General features: G+C 39.7%; 1 protein-coding gene across 6 annotated transcripts in view; it reads left to right on the forward strand.

The window, feature by feature from the left end:
• Positions 1–16,283, forward strand: part of LOC122549858 (uncharacterized) — a 127,914-nt gene that overhangs the window by 20,431 nt on the left and 91,200 nt on the right. For all 6 annotated transcript variants that reach the window (XR_015757192.1, XR_015757191.1, XR_015757190.1 and 3 more), the window contains exons 4-6: positions 3,203–3,307; positions 7,381–7,517; positions 8,977–9,099. Coding sequence is in view for 3 of the 6 variants with exons in the window: in XM_087987163.1 (XP_087843289.1) it covers positions 3,203–3,307; positions 7,381–7,517; positions 8,977–9,099 (365 nt within the window). In the remaining 3 variants the exon portion in view is untranslated. The remainder of the gene's footprint in view (positions 1–3,202; positions 3,308–7,380; positions 7,518–8,976; positions 9,100–16,283) is intronic.

Genomic DNA, 16,283 nt, shown 5'->3' on the forward strand with positions numbered 1-16,283 from the left:
AATCCTGGCTCTCAAACTTGATTGAGGTTTATTAAGAATGTCATCAAGAAGATAAATGAGGGCAGAGTAGTAAACATTGTTTACATGGATTTTACTAAGGCCTTTGACAAGGTTCTGAATGGTAGGCTAGTTAGTACAGTTAGATCACATGACATTCAGGGAAAACTTTCAAACTGGATAAAAAATTGGCTTGACAGTAGGAAACAGACAGTGGTGGTGGGGTGTTGTTTTTCTGACTGGAGGCCTGTGACCAGCAGTGTTCTGCAGGGATCAGTGCTAGGTGCACTGTTGTTTGTTATTTGGATGAGAATATAGGAAACATGGTTAGTCAGTTTGCGGATTACATCAAAATTAGTGGTATAATAGACGGTGAGGAAGGTTATTTATGATTACAAAGCTATGTAGATCAATTGGCCAAGGAGTGGCATATGGAGTTTAAATCAGATAAATGTGAAGTGTTGCATTTTGGTAAGCTGATTAAGGACAGGTCTTGCACAGTTAATGGTAGGGCCCTGTAGAACAGGGGCATGTAGGGGTTCAATGCATATTCCGTTGGAAGTTGCGTCACGGCAGTTCGACAGAGTTTTAAACGAAGCATTTAGTACGCATGCCTTCATTGCTCAGACCATTGAGTTTAGGCATTGTGGTCTCATGTTGTGGTTGTACAGGATATTGTGAGGTCACATTTCGAGTGCTGTATGCAGTTCTGGTCGCCCTGCTGTAGGAAGGATGCTATTAAATTGGAGAGGGTACAGAAAAGATTTATAAGGATATCACTGTGACTGGAGGATTTGAATTATAGAGAGAGGATGGACAAGCTGAGACTTTTTTCACTGGAGCAAACGAGGTTGAGGGGTGACCTTGAAAAGCTTTAGAAAATCACAAGGTGAATAACGAAGATCTCTTCCATAGGATAGGGGAGTTCAAAGATAGAGAGTATAATTTTAGGTTGAGAGGAGAAAAATTTAAAAGGGCCTTGAGTGGTTTGTATATGGAATGAACTACCAGAGGAAGTGGTTGATGCAGATACAGTTTCAACATGTAAAGGACATTTGAACAGGTGCATGAGTAGGAAAGGTTCAGAGGGATATGTAACTAGTTTAGTTTGGGAAACTTGGTTGGCATGGATGAGTGGACCAAAGGGTCTGTTTCTGTGCTGTATGACAATAAATGTTAAGTCGAAGTGTGTTGCCACTGAAACAAGGCTAAAGTGAACAGGAAAAATGGTGTGCGCAGAGATGAGATGCAAAGGAACTGGCAGGTGAGTGGGAAAATTGTTTCATGGAGGACAGGGCCAGATGTTATGTGATATTTAAGGGAGATGAGGCAATGGAAAAAGACTTAAAGTTTTCAAAGAAGGAAGGGCCTTAGGAATTGTATGGGGCAAGAAAGACTTTGGTGTATCATGGTAATGAAAGCCATGCTCCCAATATCTTGGTTAAGCAGAACAAATCTGAGTTGGCAGCAAGATGTCACTACAGCCCAGTAAAGTATACAAGTTTTACTAAGAATGAGGAATACCAGGGAAAGAGTGGCGTTTATCAGAGACCAAAGAGGCAATCTGTGCATGGAGCAAGTGTATGTGGAAATGTTTGAATATTTCCCATCTGTATTCACTGGAGAAACACATCCTAAGGCCCTTCCTTTTCAAAGAAGGAAGGGCCTTAGGAATTGTATGGGGCAAGAAAGACTTTGGTGTATCATGGTGATGAAAGCCATGCTCCCAATATCTTGGTTAAGCAGAACAAATCTGGGTTGGCAGCAAGATGTCACTACAGCCCAGTAAAGTATACAAGTTTTACTAAGAATGAGGAATACCAGGGAAAGAGTGGCGTTTATCAGAGACCAAAGAGGCAATCTGTGCATGGAGCAAGTGTATGTGGAAATGTTTTAAGTGAATATTTCCCATCTGTATTCACTGGAGAAACACATTGTAACTGGGGATTTCAGTTGAGCTGGTGAGATTATTGAACATTTTAAAATTAGTAAAAAGGATATACTAAACGTTTTAGTGGGTATAACGATGCATAAATCCCCAGGGCCTGATAGGATGAATTCCAGGTTGCTATGGGAGGCAAGAGAGGAGTTTTCTGGGGCCCTGATATATTTAATACTATGCTGGCCACAGGTGAAGTGCCAGATGACTGGAGGATAGCTAATGTGATTTCTTTGTTCAAGAAGGACAGCAGGAATAGGGAAGTAATTATAGACCAATTACTGACATCAATTGTACTAAAATTATTGGAAAAAGTTAGTCGGGACAGGAATAATCAACATTTGGAAATACAGGGATGGTCAGCACAGATTTGTTAAAGAGAGATCCTGTCTGATTAATTGAGTTGAAGTTTTTTTAGAAAAGGTAACTAAATGAGACTACTGTGCTTGAAGTGGTTTACATGAATTTCAGTAAGGGCTTTGATAGCAGGAGATCTGGGGAAATGTTTCTTCACCCAAATGATGGTAGAAATATGGAACACTCTACCTGTGAGGATGATGGAGGCACGTACTCTTGCAACATTTGAGAAACACCTGGATGAGCACCTTAAAATGCCAGTGCATAGTAGGCTATGTAGCAAGTGCAGGTAAATGAGATCAGTAACGTTTTGTTTGTTGGTCAAGATAGATGTGGTGGGTCAAAGGGCTTGCTTCTATGCTGTATGACTGACTCTATAATCAGTTACAACCAGAATATCCATATGTGCATGAATAGGTAATGGAAATTGAATAATTGGAACGTAGACAGGTGGCAAATATCATTCAAAGAAATATATTCAGACTTTCTTTTACACTGACCCTGTGAAGTGTCTTGAGACTTTATTTTGCTATAACTCCTGAATAGGGAAAGATAGTTGATCAAAAGAATGGAGAAATAGCATCAAGCAAGTGGTGAAATAGCATCAAGCAAAGGCTAAAACGTATTGAACTTCTTGGAGCCTCTTTACATATGTGATGTTTTAAATTGCTGCATGAATTATAATGGTCATTTATGGCCTTTTATTTTTAATATCTTTTCACACTGGTGTCATGGTAAATAATCAAGGAACATTGAGATTTAGAAGTGGCAGAGCTTTTAAAAAAAAACTGAATTTTTGATATGTATAGGAATACTTGCATTGCCATATGGCCAGTCATCCCTTCTGTGATTTTAAAAAATAAATATATAAATATGTAGTACAATCAATGTCCAAATTTTGGATTCTAGTTAATACTGCGGAAGAAGGTACTAAAGATGAAGTTTCAATCCCAACGGAGACAAGAACTCTGGAATATCATCTGAGTAAAATGAAGATAAACAAGGCAGTGCTTGGTATGTTTTTAATGTGGCATTTATGTTTACAATTTGAGCTGGAAGTATGCTGTTTTTGTTGTTTCATAATAAAACTACAAATAGTCAAATATAAAAGAGGGTATATGATACAAAACCTTTTATCTGTTCACTTTTCAATTTAGGTAAAATGTTGATTAGTCTGTCTTCATACAGCTCATAATTTGTTTGAAAATTTTAACCAGATCAAGTAGAAATTGCTGTTCCTCCACAAGTCCAGAATTTTGAAATGTGCTAAACTTTGTTTTTTGCTTTTGGACAATAGATATCCTCTTACAGAGAATAGCTCCCAGCCAAACTTTGAGTCACCAATCAATTAACAAACAAATCACATTTTGTTTATCATTGGGAATGTTTAAGGAAATATCTGTTCTATAAATATATCGTGTTAAATGGATTAACAAAATGTGCTTAGGTTAATGTCAGTGAATCACCCATTTTATAATGGGTTAATTTAGATTAATGTATCTGATCTGGCTTCCTGGTGTATTTTAAAAATCTCTGCTTAATTCCCATGTAAATGGCCTCTGACCCACTGTGCACTTTTTGAATCTTTAAGTCTTTACAAGTGGCCTCTGATTACATTCCCTTATGTCTGGCCTCCAGTCACTTAGCACACTATCTTGCATGACAGGAAAAATAGACAATTGATGTATATGGTAAACTAAACATTCAGTTGGAGGAGGTATTAGACAGGCACATATCCTTAAAGTTGACAAGGCATTAGGACTTGGTAAAATACATCTAAGGATACTGAAGGAAGTGAGAGTGAAATTCAATGATGCATTGGCCATAATTTTTCAATCCATAGGATGATTGGTGCCAGAGGACTGAACAGTTCCAAATATTGTGCTCTTGTTCAAAAAAGGAGTGTAAAGATAAGCCTAGCTGGTGAATGTAACCTTGGTGCTGGGGAAAGTTTTAAAAACAATAATTAAGGATGAAATGGACAACCACTCAGACAATTATGGATTCACTAAAGACCTCACTGATGTGTTATGGGAAAATTAATTTAACTAATTTCCGTTTTTTTGAGTTAATGATGAAGATAGTAGTAAGGTTATCGTATTGATGTCCCAAAAGTATTTGATAAAGTGTCACATAACCTTGTGAACAAAACTGATGGTTGTGGAATTAACGAGCCAGCAATAGCTGGATACAAATTGGCTGAATGACAGGAAGTAGTGAGCAGTGGTGAGCAGTTGTTTTTCAGACTGGAGGAAGTTTTAGAAGTGGTGTTGCCAAGAGCTCAGTGTTAGTGATGTATATGGGATTAATAACTATTTTGTTAATAGCCAAACTGCATCAGCACTGATGTTGGACCATGTGGCACTGAAACCTGACAGGTAAGTTTCAGAGACTTTTGCCTCAAACTTGCCTGCCGTTCTTTTAGGCCACGGCTGATCCGAACCAGGCCTTAAGTTGTGTTTTGTGCCAGATCCTCAATGCCCTCAAGTTCTCTATATCAAAATCTAACTCCCTCTTTAAGTATCTTGTACTGTACCCTCCAAGTCTAGGCTAGACAATTCCAGACCTACACTACTGTCTGGAAGAAGGAATCCCTTTGCATCTCAGATTTAAATGAGTGCTGTTATATTCTGTAACACTGTCCCAAATTTGAGATTGCGCAAATAGTTGAAACATCTTCTCAGCATCTACTCTGTGAAGCTTCCTCAGAATCTTGCATTTTTCAATAAGATCCCTCCCTTTTCCAAATTCTAATGAATAAAGGCATAACAATTGAGCCATTCTGAATAAATCAATCTCTTTGCCCCAAGAATCAGCTTTGAAAAGAGCAGTTCAAAATCTGTTTCGATCTGCTTCCATTAGCATTATATTCTTGAATCTGGGGATCAAAAATGTACGCAATAAGCCAATCTTGTATATAATGTAATTAATTAATCAAGGTTGTTGGATTTCACAAATATGGTTGGAGACTACTTAAGATGTAGGAGCTGAAGTAGGCCATTCAACCCATTGAGTCTGTTTTACCATTCAATGAGACCGTTGTTGATAATCTTCCACTCTACTTTGCTACTGTTCATCAGTAATCGTAGATTCCTTTGCTGATTAACTGTTCATAGCATTCCAGTTGTGATCTGACTAGTGTCTTGCATAGTCTTTCCTCATTTTTATGTTTCATTTCCTTTGAAATAAAGGCCAACATTCTATTTGCCTTCCTTACAACCTGCTGAACATGAATGCTAGCTTTTTAGGATTTGTGCATCAGGGAAGTCAAATATCCTGTTTCTTTAATGTTCTGCAGTCTTTCTCCATTAATATTAATTTCCTCCTCCTCCTGCTGAAGTGCAAAATCTCACATTTCCCCACTTTATTCCATTTACTAGGTTTTTGTCCTGCCTATATCCCTCTGGAGACTTGAGTCATCCTCATCATTGCCTTCCCAGCTATTTTTGTGCCTTCTGCAAACTTGGCTCCAATAAATTCACTTGCCTCATCTGAGTCATTAGTACATATTTTAAATAATTATAGCTCCAGCACTGATTGTTGTGCAAATCCACTAATTACAGGTTGCTATTTTGAAAATGCCCCATTTTTTCAACTGTCTTCTATTAGTTAGCGAGTCCTTTATCCATGTTAATATACTACCTCCAACACCAGGGTTGTACAGAGTAAATGTTGGGAAGTTGTTTCCACGAGGGAAGGAATCTCAGTCTTGGGAATATAGCTGCAGAATAGGGGAGTATTAATTTAAAACTGAGGTGTGAAAAAATTTCTTCTAAGGGATAATGAATGTCTGTAATTGTCACCTCCAGAGAGTTGTGAATGCTTGATTGCAAAAAGTAGATTTTTGAAATATCAAGGAGTTGGGGACTATGAAGATCTGGCACAAAACAGGACTTCAAGACTGGGGCAGATCTTCTAGAATAGCAGGGCAAGTTTCAGGAACTGAGTGGCTACTCCTATTTCTTACGCAAACTGTCTCCATTGAGGAACAATTTAGAATCTGAAATATACAGGCTGAAGGTGACTGGCCAAAAAAAGAAATGGTGTCAAGAACAAAAATTAACACTGAATACTTAGGATTCCTAGTTGAATGAAAATGTTGTGGAGGCATCATTTTCAAAAGAAATTTGGAATTAAAAAATCATTTGCAGGATTATTGGGGTTGGGGTAGAAACAGAATAGAGGACAAAGTGATTTGGTCTTACAGAGAACCAACATAGGCAAAACAGATTAAATGCCTTTCTCCTGTGTTGTAACTGTTCTATGTTCTTCTTTGAATTTGTAAGTCTGGTTACTGAGTGGAAAAGAATAAGCAAATCTGTTTCTATTAATCTTTGCTAATTACAGAGCATTGTCATGAGGAGGAAGGGTAAAGCAGGGATACTATAGCTTGGCGAGTATTCTGGATGTAGGTTTGCTCGCTGAGCTGGCAGGTTATTTTCAGATGTTTCGTCACCATACTAGGTAACATCTTCAGTGCGCTTTTGAAAGAAGCTTCGTCCGGAGGCTCACTGAAGATGTTACCTAGTATGGTGACGAATTGTCTGAAAATGAATCTTCCAGCTCAGCAAGCAAATGTAAATCCAGAACCTCAACCTGAGCTACAAATCTTCTCAAAACTTGGTGAGTATTATAGGTGGGGCAACAATTGTTGACGTTCTGAAATGAATATTGATAATACAAAGGTCAGCAGCATCTATAAAATCAAAGATAGATATGTTAGATATATCATGTCTCCTTGATCAGAACTCAGTCTATTATTCGCAGCTAGGTAGGAAAGGTTAGGCCACAAATTCAGTCATAAATTTGTAGCCTTCACAGTGTATCGATGGATGCAAAATATAGTTACACAATGAAAAATATACTTTACAATGGGAATCCATATCTCTCTTCCAGTTGTCAGTGCTACTTGTGATTACATTGTGCAGTTATTTGTATGCAAGTGTTCAGAGCATTTTTATGGAAGTCATTAAACAACAGCATTAAACAATCAAAGCTAATTTAGTTTACATTTAAGGTATCAATATGTTGGCTAACCTATGTTCTTATTAAAGGAAATTTTCTGATGCTGCTGCTTAAATCTGTAGGTCTTGACTATGTAATTGAATATCGTAATGATCAAAAGACGAATCCACAGTTTGTTTGTAAACTGTGCTACTGTAAATCAGAACTCACCTGGTTTTTCCCCCATTTGCTTGGAGCTAAGCACATGACAAATTATCTGGTAAGTATATATTTAGTAATAAATAGAATGCTTTGAGCAAGAATCCAGTAAGTTTGATTGTGAATGTAGTAGTTAAAAATAAGGAGTCTTATACTAAAGGAGAATATTATTGAGTTGAAATGTTTTAATACAAAATACTTCCTCAATTGTCTATTTAACCTAAATTGTTCACGTTCTGAGGGAAATGCTTTTTAAAGCAAAGGTATGAAGGGATGCAGGCTAATGGCAGGTATATGGAGTTAGACCACAGATCAGCCATGATGTCTCAGTGATGGAACAGGCTTGAGGGGCTGAATGGCCTCTTCTTCTTATGTTCCTGTGATCTGCGATTCTTTCTTCTACTTTTCCACTTAGTTGTTCTGTTACTTTTCTGTTTCTGTCCTTGAGAAAACTGCTCAACTTCACAGAAATGAAAATCAAAATCCTATGTATCTCTACTTTAGAACCAAAGTTCCCAAATAACACTAATGTATTACAAATATTTATCATATTGCTACTGGCATACATTTGACCAAGAAATTCTACTTATCTATACAAACAGTAAATTGGAAAATTGAACCAAAAGGTGGTAATTTCAAGATTAATGCCAAGCCTGAAACAAAGTAGCATGAGGATGAAGCACATTAGAGATTTGAATGTGAGACTCCAAGATTTATGTAGCAGAAATGGATATCAAATTTATGCAACACTGGCTCCAGGAATTGGCAAAGAGGCAGTTGTTCTTTCACATGCACTTCACTTGAATTGTGCTCGGATTAATGATTTGGCTTAATTTAATAACTAGGGCTGAAATGTTTTAGAACTATATAATTGGTGGGGATGGGGAATAAGATCATTGAAATTGGTTGAGGTGTATTATTTTAAAAGAGACATAATAGGACAAAAGAACATGGGACTGATCTGGGTCTTTGACGTATAGAGTATGATAGAGAGGAGAATGTACAGACATGAGGGTACGAGCAAATGGGGCCAGAATAGGGAAAAATAAACATTTAGAACTCTAACTGAAAACACACAGTGTTCGTAATAAAAGTGGTGATATTGTGGCATAAATGGAAGTAAATTTGTGTGATCCGATGGCTGTTGCAGAGATGTGGTTGCAAGGTGATCTCGGCTGAGCATTGATTATTTAGGGAGTTATTTAACATCTTGGAAGGACAAAGAGAAAGGAAGAAAAGGATGACGTGTGCAGCAATGAAAAATGATCTTGGCTCAGAACACCAACTAAGGGAATTAGTTTGGGTGTAGATGAGAAATAGGAAGTGAAGAAGCTCTAAGCATGATGCATCCTCATTTTCTACAGTTTGGTATCAAAATTCTTTTGCGAATGCTACTTTGAACACCTTGAAATATTTTACCAAGCAAAGCATGCTGCATAAACTAGCTTGCACTGTACCAAATTATCAAAATGACCCCATGTTGGAAGAATGGCATTTGATTATATGATTGTTCTTTTCAGGAAAAGCACCATCCAGGTGCTCTTAAATATGAGGGAGAAAAATTGAAGCCTTCTGAATGGAAAGAATTTGTCTTCAAAAAAGCACTTGAAATTGAAAAGCTAGATGGAAGAGGGAAGGTGACTGTAAGTACAAGTCTGCTTGGAGATTGTTGACTTATAAATTATTTGGGTAAATTCAAGCAATCTAAATGGCCTAAATCTTCCAGTATCAGTCATGAAAAACTGGGTGTAGAACCCGAGATGCACGTCAGGACTCCGTGGCAGTTCTGGTGCACAAACTTGAGTGAGAAATATCCGAAAAGTCTAAACTGCCAGTGGTAAGTTTCCTTATTCCCTGGGCCCTATGCAAATGTCTCAGAATCTGAGGTAAGGGACAGACTAGCAGCGTTTACCTGGATAGAAACAGTTTAAACAGGTTGAAACTTGGTCTCATACCTTGGTAACCCTGATTTCCCCAATTATTTCCCCTTGCTGACCAACCAGGTTGTTCCCCACTGACCACCAATTAGGTCATTATTTCTCACCAAACTGACAAACTCTTGAACAGATCCATTTGATGCCCTTTTGTTTAGAATACCCCTGACCCGACCCTGTCCTGTGATCGTCTGACAATCAATTAGACCACCACTCTCTTGCCCACTTTATCCAATTACTAACCCACCTTGATTCCTGCATTGAATGTGATTTTCTGGATACTGTTTCAAATGACTGATCTTTTTAAATGTAATCAAGTAAATGAACAACTTTTCTGACAGATCAGCATCACATGTGGTGGTTGAGCATCTATATTAAGATTTTTCTTGAGTTTCCCTTGAGTCACAGCTAGGAACATGGGGACTATTTCTTAAGCCATGCAGATGATGTTTGATTTGCAACTCTCAAGTTATTTCACCGATCTGTCTTTACGGTCATGATGCTGCAGTGCTTTGCATGATTGCTCATGTTAACTGGGACGACTTATACATCTCTTCTATTTATTTCATTTTTTCAGAGGAATCAGACATTTGACTGCCATGTTTTCCACACATTTCTTTATCTAATTGGTGCACTAAAACTCTGATAATGCTGCAAGTATCATTAATAAGTGCATAAAATCATGAGATCTAGCATAGTAGTATGCCCTTCAATCCACCTTGCTTGTGCCCTACCTGAAATAATAGCTTATTTTTTGAAATGCACCAAATAAATACTATGGATGCTGGAATGTCTGAAAAGCAATGGTTTTCTTTTAGTTTCCTGCCACCTTCATATCCATGTTATCAACATTCCTGTTATGTGAACCAGTAGAAAGTGCCTTGAGAGTCCCTGTATAGCACCTCAACTGCATTACACTCAGGCACCTTTTTGGTTATTCCATCAGAAAACTTCAAAACAGTTAAACCTGACCTCTCTTTTTCAAAAAAATCAAATCTGCTGGATTCTTTTCATAATTAGCAATTACCTTGGTTATTATTTATAAATAATAACACAACTGAGGTCAAACTGACTTGCTGGATTTATCCTAGTGCAATTTTTGGAACAAGATTTCAACATTTGCAGTTTTCCAGTATTTCAGCACTGCCCTATATCAAAGGAAGATTAGAAAATGATGTCTACTTACCCTCCAGTTTCTACCCTAATTTTCCTCAGCATTCTGAGATGCATCCCATTCCATGTGATGACTTGTTAACTTTTACTCCCTCTCCCAATTTTTAGCTCATCCAGCATGTTAACTGTTTTACTGTCACTTTGGAAGCATTCTCTCACTTGGAAAAGATAAGTGTGCCTCAACCGTACACTTTGCTTAATCATCATAGATTCCCTTTTCAAGCTGTAATAGTATCATGCCTCCATGTTTCTGTCTTTTGCTATATATGTGCCTATTATCCCTTTTACGTTAGCCACCAGTTGATTTCCAGCACATTATCCAAATGAATCATACAACTCCTACAACTGACTCTACATGCATACACAGGGCAAAAACATTGGTATTATTGATGGAGGGAAAGACTGTGGAGACTGTTCAATGATCCCTGTCCATAGGGTGCACTAAGCTGGTCCTTTTGGCTTGCTAGGATCTGATGCTCTTCAACCCTCCTCCAGGTACTTTTACTTGCTTGCAGGAAGTTCAGAACGTCTGATGCATACTTGCAAAGTTTGACTTATTGGTTAAAAGCCCCAGCTGACAGCAACTAATAAGAGCAAATAAACTAGTTTTCTTTAGGCATGAATTTTTATTACTGCAGAAACAAGTGCAGCTCTTTCCTTTCCAGAGATCTGATTGTTTCTGACCAAATATTCAAACTCACAGCTGTTTAGCTTCTTGGGAGCTAATTGTGGGCAGATAGTAATGGTATACTTTTTAACTGTGGTAGCTATTTGTTATAGATGTAACATCTTGAATATGTTTTGCTTGGTTGTGACTAAAGTGGTTGAGATCAATATGAACGTTATCCTCTACCTCATTCAGTGACATCTGCTTGTCAATCTACAGTATGTCTTTTATCACTGCATGATTGAGAATGTCAGAGCATTTGACATTATTTTTGATCCTGGTCATGTTGGACTTCAAGTTCTTAGCCTTAGATATGTTGGAGCCATTGTGGTGCACTTGTAAATAGATTCCTGCAAGTCATTTCTAATTGCAGATGATCATTAAAAACACATCTACCGAAGAACTTTATGTGGAATTGCTGTATCCCCAACACCAGTGCAGAGTGTATCTTTCAATATTGGAATAATTTATCTGGTCTGTCTTGAGTGTGTTGTCCTGCAATAGAATGTACCAAGGTGGTCTTAAGGGGACATCTACCTCTAGAATGGTAGGTTTAAATCTATCATAATGCAGAGTTCTTATTTGTTATGTGAGAGTGCATTTTTCAGGGTTTGAAAAATGTGCAGGTATTGTGCTGAGGCAGGGATGGGGTTAGCATATCTTTGTGAAGATTCCTGAGATAAGAGATTTAGTCTGAACCTGGGATGTGTGATTGAAGCTGAAGAAAGCAAGGAACCTCTACAGGTCATCTTTATCTTGCGATATAGTTATCGTGTGTACATCCTTACAATCCTGGCAGGCAAGCCGAATACTCCTGGATATGTTTATGGAACTGAGAGACTTTGTTCAGCTTGTATTAATTTGACACTTGTTGATGATTTATAAAAAAGTGAAGTCATATTTCTTTGTGACGCCCTTGAGATACTGTGCTTGTGTTTGGCCTTTCCTATGGCTTCAGTGTCATTAGCAATGCATTGAAAAACTGGGATGTTCTCTATAAATCGGTCCATATGCTGCTAAGTGATACCCAGATTCAGATTGCCATAATTGTAAAAAGCAATATCCACCACTGTCCCTCTTTGGGAGATAATAAACTCTTGTGAATGGTCCATGCATTTGTGTTTTTGTTTAACTTCCAACGCAGAAAGGTAGAGTCCTAGAGTCATAGAGACGTACAGCATGGAAACAGACCCTTCGGTCCAACTTGTCCATGCTGACCAGATATCCCAACTCAATCTAGTCCCACCTGCCAGCACTCGGCCCACATCCCTCCAAATCCTTTCTATTCATATACCCATCCAGATACCTTTTAACTGTTGGAATTGTACTAGCCTCCATCACTTCCTCTGGCAGCTCATTCCATACACATACCACCCTCTGCGTGAAAATGTTGCCCCTTAGGTCTCTTTTATATCTATCTTCTCTCACCCTAAACCTATGCCCTCTAGTTCTGGGCTCCCTGACCGCAGGGAAAAGACTTTGTCCATTTATCCTATTCATGCCCCGCATGATTTTATAAACTGCTATAAGGTCACCCCTCAGCCTCCGACGCTCTGAATCTTACCCAAAATGCAGCGCCTCGCATTTACCTGCCACTTCTCAGCCCATTGGCCCATCTGATCAAGATCCAGTTGTAACCTTCTTCGCTGCCCACTACACCTCCAATTTTGGTGTCATCTGCAAATGTACTAACTATACCTCTTAAGATCACATCCAAATCATTTATATAAATGATGAAAAGTATTGGACCCAGCACCAATCATTGATGCACTCCACTGGTCACAGGCCTCCAGTCTGAAAACCAACCCTCCAGCACAACCCTCTGTCTTCTACCTTTGAGTCAGTTGTGTATCCAAATGGCTAGTTCTTCCTGTATTCCATGAGATCTAACCTTGCTAACCAGTCTCCCATGGGGAACCTTGTAGAACGCATTACTGAAGTCCATACTGCTCTGCCCTCATCAATCCTCTTTGTTACGTCTTCAAAAGTTCAATCAAGTTTGTGAGACATGATTTCCCACGCACAAAGCCATGTCGACTATCCCCAATCAGTCCTTGCCTTTCCAAATACATGTACATCCTGTCCCTCAGGATACCCTCCAACAACTTGCCCACCACCAACGTCAGGCTCACTGATCTATAGTTCCCTGGCTTGTCCTTGCTACCTTTCTTAAACAGTGGTGCTATGTTAGCCAACCTCCAGTCTTCCGGCATCTCACCTGTGACTATTGATGATACAAATATCTCAGCAAGTGGCCCAGCAATCACTTCCCTAGCTTCTCACAGAGTTCGAAGGTACACCTGATGAGGTCCTGGGGATTTATCCACTTTTATGCAATTTAAGACATCCAGCACTTCCTCCTCTGTAATATGGACATTTTTCAAGATGTTGCCATCAATTCCCCACATTCTGTGTCTTCCATGTCCTTTTCCACAGAAAATACTGATGCAAAATACTCATTTAGAATCTCCTCTATCTCCTGCGGCTCCACACAAAGGGTGCTTTGCTTTGATGGGCCATATTGGCTCCCTAATTACCCTTTTGTCCTTAATGTGTTTGTAAAATCCCTTTGAATCCTCAAGTCCATTTGCCAAAGCTATCTCATGTCCTCTTCCTGCCCTCCTGATTTCCCTCAAGTATACTCCTACTGCCTTTATACTCTTATAGACAATAGGTGCAGGAGTAGGCCATTCTGGGGGTAGGGGTGGGGGGCGAGGTGGGGGGGTTGGTGAGTCTCTAAATAGTGCGTGTGCACGCGCACACACCTTTTTACTACAATGTTCTGACAGGTTCCACCTTTGCCCTGTACAGGACAATGTTAGAGAGATTATCTTGGGAAGGGGTGTTTAGGGTTCACCACTGTGTCGAACTCCAGGGAGAGTGTGGGAAGAGAGGGAGTTTGGGAGGTTGGGAGGTCAGTCATTTAGTGACAGAGCCTATACTCCCATCAGTCCAGGACTATTCTTGGCAGCACTTTTAATCACTATAAATAAAATATGCGATCAGTGTTGGACACACATCTTTGATGTAATGTTTCTGTCGGGACCTTGAGATCTCCTTTGTATAATCCGATTTTCAGATAATTGGTATTCGGATAATCGAAGTTCCTCTGTATATTAGTTCCCTTCCAATTCCCTTGCAATCATCCTTCTTGAACAGGTCACTTCTACCCCAAAAGGGATTCCAGTGATCCAAAAATGTGAATCCTTCTCCCATATACCAGCTCCTCAGCCATGCATTCATCTGCTCTCTTCTATTCCTGCTCTCACTAGCTTGTAGCAACGGGAGTAACCAGATATTACTACTCTCGAGGACCTCCTTTTTAAATTCCTGCCTAACTTTCTGTAATCTCCATTCAGAATCTCAACCTTTTCCCTTCCTATGTCGTTGGTTCCAGTGACCTCTTGCTGGCCCCTCTCCCCCTTGAGAACATTCTGCACCCTCTCTGAGACATCCTTGATCCTGGAGCCAGGGAAACAACACACCATTCTGATTTTTCGCTGCTGACCACGGGCACATCTGTCTATACCTTGGACTAAAGAGGCCCCTAAAGCAGTGAATAGACAATAGGTGCAGGAGTAGGCCATTCTGCCCTTCGAGCCTGCACCACCATTCATTATCATGGCTGATCATCCTTAATCAGTATCCTGTTCCAGCCTTATCTCCATAACCCTTGATTCCACTTCCTTGAGAGCTCTATCCAATTCTTTCTTAAACGAATCCAGAGACTGGGCCTCCACTGCCTTCTGGGGCAAAGCATTTCACACAGCCACCACTCTCTGGGTGAAGAGGTTTCTCCTCATTGGTCCTAAATGGCCTACCCCTTATTTTTAACTGTGTCCTCTGGTTCGGGACTCACCCTTCAGCAGAAAATGTTTCCTGCCGCCAGAGTGTCCAATCCTTTAATAATCTTATACGTCTCAATCAGAACCCCTCTCAGTATTCTAAACTCAAGGGTATACAAGCCCAGTCGCACCAATCTTTCAACATAAGATAGTCCCGCCATTCCAGGAATTGACCTCGTGAACCTACGCTGTACTCCTTCAATAGCCAGAATGTCTTTCCTCAAATTTGGAGACCAGAACTGCACACAATATTTCGTGTGCGGTCTCACCAGGGCCCTGTACAGCTGCAGAAGAACCTCTTTGCTTCTATACTCAATCCCTCTTGTTATGAAGGCCAGCATGCTATTAGCTTTCTTCACTACCTGCTGTACCTGCATGCATGCCTTCATTGACTAGTGTACAAGAACACCCAGATCTCTTTGTACTGCTCCTTTACCTAACTTGACTCCATTTAGGTAGTAATCTGCCTTCCTGTTCTTGCCACCAAAGTGGATAACCATACATTTATCCACATTAAACTGCACCTGCCATGCATCTGTCCACTTACCTAACCTGTCCAGGTCCCCTGTAATCTCCTAACATCCTCCTCACATTTCACCCTGCCACCCAGCTTTGTATCATCAGCAAATTTGCTAATGTTACTATTAATACCATCTTCCATATCATTAATATATATTGTAAAAAGCTGCGGTCCCAGCACTGATCCCTGCGGTGCCGCACTGGTCACCGCCTGCCATTCCGAAAGGGAGCCGTTTATCACTACTCTTTGTTTCCTGTCAGCCAACCAACTTTCAATCCAAGTTAGTACTTTGCCCCCAATACCATGCGCCCTAATTTTGCTCACTAACCTCCTATGTGGGACTTTATCAAAGGCTTTCTGAAAGTCCAGATGCACTACATTCACTGGATCTCCCTTGTCCATCTTCAGAGTTACATCGATCTCTTGGAACCTGACGTACCCTTCATTGCATTAGAGTCGATCTCAATACCAGAAACTTTGCTATTTGTGCTACATTCCCTTGAGAATCCATCACCCCCTACTTTCCCAAAACAGCATACTTGTTCAAAACAGAAATACCCACAGAAGGCTCCTGCACTACCTGCCTACCTCTCTTACCTTTCCTGGAATTAACCTATCTGTGTGACTGTATTTGTGACTTTTCCCCCTTCCTACAACTGCCATCCATCGCATCCCCTTACTCTTGTAA

Source organism: Chiloscyllium plagiosum, unplaced genomic scaffold, assembly GCF_037043375.1.
Source record: "Chiloscyllium plagiosum isolate Xiang-an unplaced genomic scaffold, Cpla_swu_hap1 HiC_scaffold_5, whole genome shotgun sequence".
Taxonomy (NCBI): Eukaryota; Metazoa; Chordata; class Chondrichthyes; order Orectolobiformes; family Hemiscylliidae; genus Chiloscyllium; species Chiloscyllium plagiosum.